The sequence below is a fragment of the Toxorhynchites rutilus genome, chromosome 2 (assembly GCF_029784135.1).
Source record: "Toxorhynchites rutilus septentrionalis strain SRP chromosome 2, ASM2978413v1, whole genome shotgun sequence".
In the NCBI taxonomy this organism is placed as follows: Eukaryota; Metazoa; Arthropoda; class Insecta; order Diptera; family Culicidae; genus Toxorhynchites; species Toxorhynchites rutilus.
This window is the reverse complement of record NC_073745.1, coordinates 58,033,321-58,043,283: the sequence shown is the minus strand read 5'-3', so window position 1 is coordinate 58,043,283 and position 9,963 is coordinate 58,033,321. Positions and strand designations below refer to the sequence as shown.

General features: G+C 40.4%; 1 protein-coding gene across 3 annotated transcripts in view; it reads right to left on the bottom strand.

Moving 5' to 3' along the window:
• Positions 1-9,963, bottom strand: part of LOC129767802 (paired box protein Pax-6-like) — a 170,373-nt gene that overhangs the window by 77,178 nt on the left and 83,232 nt on the right. For all 3 annotated transcript variants that reach the window (XM_055769009.1, XM_055769010.1, XM_055769011.1), the window contains exon 2: positions 8,321-8,548. In XM_055769009.1, the coding sequence (XP_055624984.1) occupies positions 8,321-8,548 (228 nt within the window). The remainder of the gene's footprint in view (positions 1-8,320; positions 8,549-9,963) is intronic.

The window sequence follows — 9,963 nt, the reverse complement described above, 5'->3', positions numbered from 1 at the left end:
GTGGAGCCGATCTGGCGTAGTGGTAACATCCATGCCTCTCACGCTAAAGGTCACGAGTTCAATTCTCACTCCCGACATTCTTCCAAAAATGGAAGTAAAAGTGACGAACCAGCCAAATGAGTTGAAAGTCACACAAGTAACTTTTGCAGGCGGCAGTTTGTCGTTCGGCACTCCATAACATTTTTTTATATTGCAGAAAATAATATATGTCGTGAAACTAATTAACTGAACAATTGAAACATCTCAACCCCTATTTCAACGGAAATACCCACTTCAAAACCATGCTGCCTGGGGGGAAATCGGCATTGCAAATACATAAAAGTAGGGGGAGCTTTTGTTCCCACCGAAATGTGTTCATGAAAAACATAACATAAATTTCTGATTTACTCGAGAATTAATCAAGCAAACGAAACCAAATTTGGTAGGTTTTAGTATGCAATAAATATTTCTATGGTGGTTAGACACTCCTCCCGCTCTGTAAGGGTGGGCTGTGGGATGAAACACAAATTTCTGCATAACACGAAAGTTAATCAAGCACAATTTGGGATGTGTGGGTTTTTGAGTATGAGAAATGTTTTTATTATGGTAAGACACCCCTCTCTCCTCTGGAATGGAGAGGGGGTCCCATAAAAATATTACACATATTGAAACCAACAATATTCCAGCCAAACATGACAATTGAAAATTTTCAGAAAAATCTGAAGGAAGAAAAAAAAAATTTGAATTCCTGTATGTTCTACAATTACATAGTGACAAGTGCTGTTAGTCCATTTGATGCTTGCGCTAGCGAAATTGATCTTTGTTCGAAACTGGAAATGGATTTTAATGTGATGAAACGCACTCCTATATCTTCTTCTATCTATACAAAAAAAAGAATCGCCAGATGTGTTGATAAGAGCAGAACTCGAGGAAGGGATTGGCCGATTTAGGGCTGTCTTCATTCTATCATATTTTCTGTATAAAACATTTAAAACATTTCCAGGTAATGGAGAAACATGTTATTTACTAGTGGTTGGAAAACCTTGAATGAGAATAGTGCCTGAAAATAATCTGATATTATAATGATGAATTTTGTTAGAAATAATAGGAATTTTATAGTAAAAAGTAATTTCAACGGGGACAAATACACTGGAGAAAAACATTAGTAAACGCAGCTACCAAATCTTTAGTAGTTAAAACATTGGTAAAATGTACAAATCTTTTGTACATATTACCAAAATCCGGTAAAACTGATGTCAGATGCAATGTACATCCCTACCAGAGATTCGTACATTTTACTTCATGCAATTAGTAACCTTCGATGTTTTCATTCCTAGCAACTGCGAAGTGCGCACTTTGTGATCGCCATTTTTTTTTATTTTTTATTTTTTTTTATTTTTATAGAGACTTTGCCTAATGTGGCATTCGCCTCTGTATTTCAATTTTATTTTGTGAGTTTACAGTAATTCATATATGATTGTACAGTTTGATGTCTTTTAAAAATTTCAGTACTTTTTCTTCCATATTGTTGTTGTTACTTAATATATCCCTTATATTGTTTGGTAGTCCATTTCGTCTCCTTTCAATAGCGTATTTACAGCAATCGAGTAGTATATGGTTCACAGTGATTGGTTTGCTACAGATGTCACACATCGCGGGAGGTTTCCTCTCGAACAGATGCTTTTTGTTGTACCAAGTATGTCCCAGACGCAATCTGGTCAGTACTATTTGCTCTCGCCTAGTTTTTCTGTCCTTCCAGCTCGTTATGGTACCTTTAATGAGTTTTAGGCCTCTCGGATCTGCGTTGTTCCAGATAAATTGATGTTTTTGCCACAAAATCCTTCTACACCAGCTAACTGCATCTTGTGCGGGAATCGAGGAACAAATCACCTCCGCATTTCGTCCTTCGCGAGCCATGTCATCCGCCTTTTCATTTCCGTCGATTCCCTGGTGACCAGGAACCCAGCATAGAATGATTTGTTTATCCTTCATCTCTTTTACAATTTTTTGAATGAAAGGATGATGCAACTTCCCTTTTTCTATCTCCTGTAAGCAGCTTGCAGAATCTGTGAAAATTACGCTTCTATTTTGTATTTGCCTTGTAGCTTTCGCAATTGCAAAAGCTTCGGCGGAATAAACGGAACATTGATTACCAAGGCTTCCACTAAGCCGGTAGTTCGGGCCTACAATTCCAACTCCAACTTTGGATTGTGATAACGAACCATCTGTGAACCAAAGGTCGTAATCAGCGTATTTTTTTTCCACTAGTGATTCAAATAATTTTTGGGCTATCAGACGTCCTTGACCTGCTCTGACCCGTTTTTTCAAAAACCAGTCGATTTTAGGACACGCTTCATACCAGGGTCTACCTAGCTTAGTGTGGATTTTTGTGATCATCGGGAGTTTTTGATTGGTTAGAGCATTAAGTGCTTGATTGGTTTTCTTCCATATTGTTTTGGTTGTAGCGTTTTCCCTCTCCATGATTCTACAAGCCTTTTTTGCCAATGTTAAGGTTGCCACAAATTCCCATGGGAGCCGTGCTGCTTCTGCCATCATCGATTGTATTGGAGTTGTTCGGAGGGCACCTGATGCAATCCGAATGACAGCATTATAGGTTGGAGTAAGTTGGATGATGTTTTGCCACTTGAGTACTTCAAGTCCATAAAATAATTTGGAGAGAACAATAGCGTATCCAATTCTTTCGAGGGTTTTCCTGTCAGCCCACCGAGAAATTGCTTTCAGCAGATTTAGTCGACTTCTGCAGTCTTCGATCAACTTTTTGGTGTAATTGTTGAACAAGCATCTTCTGTCGAATATCACACAAAGAATTTTTGTGGTTTTTGGCCTTTGGAGTTCGACTCCGTCCAGGTCTATCTTCCCTCCGTCAAGGTGCCATTTTCGGTGTTTTTGTAGTTTGCAGCAATGTATGGTTGAAGACTTATCGACCGAGATTTCAAACCCTACGCTAGAAGCCCATTTCGAGATGGCTTGAACTGCTCTCTCCAACTTTAGGCGCAAGTGTTTGACCATTTTGCCTGTAGCAACGATCACAATATCGTCAGCATAAACGAACATACGGACGTTCTTAGGAGCAGCACCAAAGATAGGATTGATTGCCAACAAGAATAGTGTCACAGAAAGCACAGACCCTTGGGGCACACCATTTTCTTGAATTTTTGCTTGCGACAACGATCCTCCATAGCTTACTTGAAATGTTCTTTCTGCGAGGAAATTTCTTATGAATCGCGTCATGTTCTTCCCCAGGTGGTTGCTGATAATTCTATCCATCACGTGACGGTGCATACACGATCATAAGCTTTTTTCAAGTCGAGAACTACAATTGATCGCCATTTGTTTTGTGGAAGCGTAGCGATTCGGAGGTAAGCATTTTGATTTCTCTAATTTAAATGTTTTATAAATATCTCCTTGATCGAGAATTCGGTCTCGTCGGGGAGTAAGGAAAGTTTGATCCGGTGTATTGAATGTTCAATACGCCTAACCTGATAAAACAAACCAACATAATAACGCCCTTTTTATTGTTTTTTTAGCTTCTAACCTTGTATAATTGTGAGTATCGTCATTGCACATCCGTAATTCATAATTCGGAGGTAAGCGTTGTGTTTTTACTGCATTTAATTAAGATACAGCGCCTACATTTCACCGATAAGAGACGACCGTTTGATTCTATATAAATTCCAACATGATTATTATTTTCCTTTTCTTTCGCAGATCATCTGCATTATTACGCATTATACATTTATATTCACGATGGCATTGCTTAAAAAAGAGGGACCTGACCTTCATACAACCCGGCTACCTGAAGAGCCAACTCAAAAAATGCATCGAAGACAACGGCGAGAGTCCGGGTGTTCCCGGATCCATCGATACCTTGACGGTGCCCTTTGGCACTTTCGTGGGAAGCATCGCAAGCATGGTTTCATCTTCGCTATCACTATCGCTGCTCAAACCGCCAGAGGAACGCAAACCTCCTGACCAGCCAGAGTATTGAACTTGCACGAAGGATGACATTTATATGTGTCCCGTCTGTGAGCGAGTTTTCTCCCAACACTTATACTATCCTAAGAAATCTCAGGTAAGCATACATATTTTAAATTAAGCACATATCATTAACACTATTAAACTTCTTTTCTTCATCTGGGCAGGCGAGGACAAATAAGACACGGAAGAAGCGACTATCGACTGATCAGCTGTGCCTTCCTAATGCAACAATTTACCGTCTTATGGATCTCCTATGGTGGGTTACAGTGGTTACGAGAGCAACTGTGCATCTTATATGTTCCAGTGATATCAATCGTTTTCGGTTCCAACGCAGTCTATGTAGATAATTTTTTTATGTAAATTATCCATTTGTATTTGAGTCTAAGAATTTTTGGTGCGTTGGGTCAAGGAACTTTAAAAATCATGAAGGAGCACATTAGGGTTCGTTAGTTAAATTAGTTGAGAATAAGTTGAAGACACCATCCAATAGAAGGTTAACCAAAGCCAGGCGCGAATGAGTTAAGCGAAGGACAACCGAACATTGAATATAGTCTAGAGTCTTTTTAATTGTAATGAACAGGAAATAACCAAAAATAATTGCGTCAAACCGCAGGTTTGCTTGTTATGTATACTTACCATTTTGGTTCGTAGAATGTACCAAACATTAGTAGGGTAGAAAATGACTAACGAATTGGTAATATGTACCAAAAAAATCGTCATATTTACTAAAGATTTCTCTCAGTGTAGAAGATCAATCAATGAACAGTTCTGCGATTGGACCCATGAACTTGCTTATAGTATGAAAACGTGAATGGTTTAAGGTATTGATAAAAAAAACAAATTTTGGGCGGGACGAAGTTTGTCGGGTCAGCTAGTATATTACACAAACGATATACATGTATTGGGGAGTAAAACATTTTCTGTTATTTTTCATCTCATTTAATGTAATAAATCGGGATACCATAACTTGTGCTAAAAATTAACTTTGAGTGTAGCTACATCCATGCTTCATTAATTTATTGTATAAGGTATGTTTGAATATTAAATCAATGTATTTGTAATTTTCAACGTATAGAAATCTACTGCGGATAATCGAAACTAATTGTACGAAACAACACCTATTCCATCCCCTCCTCTGCCTAGCTACGTTGAATTTTGTTCTAATGATCATATATATAAAGTATATTAACAAATTATTCAAAATTTCTGATCTAAAAAGAAAAAAATCTGAACTAAAAAACTCCGAGTTTAAAATTCCGGATAATCGAACCCCGGATAATCTAGACCAACCTGTATTACAAATATTCTGAACTTTGAATTATATAGCACAACCGTTTTACATCATACTTCTCATTCAACAAGATGAACTCATTAAAGATAAAAGTATGTACCCTAAAATTCTTGACGAAGTAAAACTGTTTTTTTCTGTGCTTCAAATAAAATGTATGATGAAAACAAAAACACGGGAACACGGAATTCGATAAAAACAGGAGCTAAAAACAGTAAGAAAGAGCATAGCATGAAATAGTCGAAAACTCTTATTCAGGTATTCTTTAGAAAAGTGCCATATACTCTTGTAACTGTCTGTTTGCGTTGAAAATTCCTGTGGATTTAGGTTGAGAGAATTTCCAAAATTGACCATCCAAATTTCTCACAATATTCTCTCAAAATAAACGATTCTTGGCGATGTCAAATCGATTGGAAATCATAGCGAAAACAATATAAAATCAAAAGCAAGCGAAATCACCTCACAAACCAATTAAAGACCGGAAGCTCGACTTCGACCGATTCCCGCACAAAGCAGCATAAAAGTTACATCGTTCAGATCACAACGCAGCATCCATCCGTTGGCGACGATCATGTCGTAGTTCAGATCGCCGGAAGTTCGCATCGTCAAACCGTTAAATCCGTCGTTCTCAATTGTTTCGACAAATTCAACGGTAAGCACAAAAGTGCATTTCTGCGGTGTTCTACCGGTGTTGGCAGCAGTAAAACAATAATACTATTAATATTATGCAAAACCCGCATCCCACCCCGATTATCTTAATTTTATGCAAATGGCTTCGTCATTTCGCACCTCGCACATCGCGCATCTGTGATTCGATTTTGGTCGGGGAGCCGAGAAACCGGGTTTTACCGTGACAGATTTGATTACGGCATTTCCTTCCTCTCTCTTGCGCTCGCATCGCACCGAAGTTGGGGCCAAGATTGTAATCGATTTTGCGGCAAAATAATTCAATTGTTTGTGTATTTATTTGAAAAGTACAGAGGTTGGTGCGCCTAGGTCAGAGTGGTAAATCAAGTCCGTCAAATCGAAGCAAGAAAAAGCAAGGTGACCATTGTCGGTGTGTGACCTATTTGCGCGAAGGGCCGATTGGACTGCAGTCGGATTCAGCGGAATTATGAATAAAACATGAAATGAACAGCTTGCGATTTTAGGAACCAGCATTGATGGCAGTGCAGGCTTTCACGTAATCCACCGAGTCCGGTTATTGTCCGATGACACGCTCAAATGGGATCACCTAAAGGAAGATATTGGAATGAGCTTCCCTCAGTTTTGCGTATGGTAATTTTTCTCCAACCGTTGGTGTCAAAACAGACCGGAAACTATTTCGTCAATTTGCCACGACCACTTCCTTCCTTCTAATCTAATTCACACCCCGCCGAATGGTTTCGGTTGCGGTCGTAAGGAAAAGCCACAAATCGTGCAATTAAAAATTCAAACAAATATTTTCCCCGAAGGTCCCTAACGTCATGTATTTTGATACTACGACAAGCTGTTATTGGGTGTAAATTTTCGTCATATTTCTTCTTCCATCTGAGGGTCCGCGCGGGGGGCAGCGGACTGGGGGGGGGGGGGAGGTGCGACCTACCAACAGTGGCATATAATTTCCGACCATCCCCGCATCAATTGCTCTCTTTCTCACCTGTTTCTTGGCTCCTTGTTCGGCTCCCCGGCCGCTGGGCAAACATGAATAAAACATTCAACATTGTGTGTCAGCCAGCTTCTTTGCGACGGCTGGCCGATGCACTTTTCATTCAGTTTTTCCCCTTGTTGCGCCGGTCCCGGGGGTTAGGGTTCCATTCAGGCGGTGTCTTGAAGCAAACAAACAAAAGATGTGCATGTTTTACAGCACCCCCTCGGAGCTCAACCCTCCCGCTTCTGGCGCTTAGACGCCACCGCAGGTCGAGAGCTCAGACCCAGCCAAGCCAAGCCAAGCCGAGACGTGTGGCGCAGTCAAAAGGCAAATAAAACGAGTGTTTATGTTTAATTTAGAAAATTAATGTTGCACGTAAATATTTATATATGCATAAATTTGCGCCAACCTTTTGGCCGGCGCGAAGGGTCGACCCCGGGTCTCGTGTTTAATTGTGGTGAAAAATATCTATATTATAGCCAATATTTCCCTGCTTTTATTTAGTCTCGAAGAAAGTTTCAGCAGATCTCCCTCGGATAGATTAGATCCGAAAGTCGTGTGGAGCAGATAAGCACGGAACTGCAGTGAGTAATTTGCATTATTTTCACGGTGATGTGGACACTGCATTCGGATATTATCTCGCTCAAATGACCTGTCATTAGTGGGTTAATTACTGACAACAGCAAATTGTTACATGTTGTTTTTCGTTGTAACGAAGAAATTCGATTAAACACTTTTTAATTTTCCATTTTTTTTTTTGTTCGCTCCCTCTCTTCTGTAAGAGCTGTGTGAAAAGACTCGTAAATACTAACACCTTTGCCTTTACCTTTGTTTTTATTATCATCCATTTGTGAAGCAAATTTGAATTCGGATTCCGTGACCGGTAATTTGGTGAACCCGGAGGATGCATTCGTAATTTAGGCTGTAGAAAAATGCTAATGGTGGTTGGGCCCCGAAATGCCCAAAAAGAACCCCGGCTCCGTATGGTAATTTTCCCGATATGCAAATCTGACCTAGGTTCTTCCAATGGCCCTTTTAGCTTTCGATTCATAAATCTGGAAGCAAAAATGCTTCCTACAATCACAATTCAATGCCACTCAATGCCATCGGGTCGGAACAACGGCGCAGTGTATAGTCGAGTTTGCATACAATGCACGGCCATTGCCATCATCTGACATCGGCAGCATGACGAACATTGATGGATGCAGTTGCCAACCATAACGCCACCAATAATGACATGTTTCACACATCGAGTTTCAAATCGTTGGTGCGTTTCGATGTTTTCTCCGCGCCGAAAGAGTATTGTTTATGGTTTTGATCGAAAAAAAAATCACCCAAATGTTATAATTACGGTTTCATCCACCTTTATCTCTTTTCCCGTGCAACAAAAACAACAACAGTTAACCGCCACCACTCGAACTTACCTAACAGCTTCGACACGGCACCCTGTTGGGTGAGCATGTGCTGGGCCAGATCATAACCACGCAATCCGAAGCGGGACAGCTCCAGCAACCGATGCTGGGACACCAGGCCGGCGAGGGCATGGGCATTGGCGGGATTGCCGGCGGCGGCCGCTGCTGCCGCAGCCGCCCCGAACAGATTCGTCGGCGATTGGACGGAACCGGGCGAGGGGAGGTTCGGCGAGAGGCCCACTATGAATGAAGGGAAAGGAATAAAGTTTTATTAGAAATTGTTTTTTTTTCAATAATTATTTTTAATTACTCGTTTTGAAATTTTGCCGTAGGATTACATCTTTCAGGAACATATTGGGGGTGCGAATTGGAAAATAAAAAAATATCCAGTTTTGAGCGCTTATTGCTCAGTCATTTCCTGATGGGTTTACGAAATTTTTGCATCAACCGACTTGGGATTGCCCCTTACAATCATTCACAATGAAAACACTTCAAGCGTTATTTAGAGGAAAATCCTGTTTTCTGATTGGTTGTTTGCTCAAGCAATCCGTGCTCTCCAAATTATGTCCAGTGTTTCAGTGTACTTGCACTCCATAGAATTAAGAATTAAGAATTAAGAAAGTGCAATGAAATTTGCTTGATTTTCTGCTGCCATAAATCCCTTATTTTGATTTGCCCAATTTGCGCTCCCCCAGTTTTGTCTTCTAAAAGGAGCAAGCGGCGATTATTGGAGCCCGCGCAGTAAGTATAGAAGCCGCTATCCGCGATTTCGGTATCTTAATGTTACTCTGGACAGCGAGCAGTGCATGTTAACACCGAGAACTAGTTTGACAACGTTGCCTACATGTGCTAGGTTGCCATGGGAGCGAATATTACCTAACATTATGGCGACGATGTAGGTTGCTACGACATTTTCGGGCGCGGATCGTGTTCTATCTTCGCGAAGCCTGCTGTGCAAATAAGTTACCCGTGAATCGCTCGCTCGAAATGTAGTGCATATGTTTTAACATATTTGTTGCTTCGTAATGTTGAAAATATCATGCATTGCAGAACGATTAGTATGAGTGTGAGTGTAATACTATCTGAAACCAGTTTTGTTGGATAAAAATAGGAAGTGGGTTATATCTATGGTATAACCGCAAGGGTGACGTAGGACTATCGTTGATTTAGAGATCATTTGTTTCAAGTTGAATCTAAATCCATTCTGAATGAATGAATAAATGAAAATTTGGGCGACTTTGAAAACGAGAGCGTTACGTTTTAGGCTCAAGGTTTTATGCATCCAATATTGTATATAAAAAACCTTGTTCTGAGGAATAATCTTCAGAAGCTTTCCTGCTAACTGCACTTGATTGACAAATCACAAAACCAAATGTATGTGGTCGCAGTATTACATGGATAGAAAACATTAAAATAAACTCGCTTGAATGTAATTTTCAATTCCAAGGGGAACTGGCAGATTATTTTTCAGCAACGATCTCTTCCTTCCAGGTTTCTTCTCGATAACCAGCAAACGAAAAGAGTTGGGCGCGCGTTTGTGTGTGTGTGTGTGTGTGACGGCTGCTTCTATGTCTTCCCGGGGAACCGTTTTTTGATGCTGATACTCTCTTGGTCACCTTCTCTTCTCCTTCTGATCGATCGGCTTTTCTGCGCTC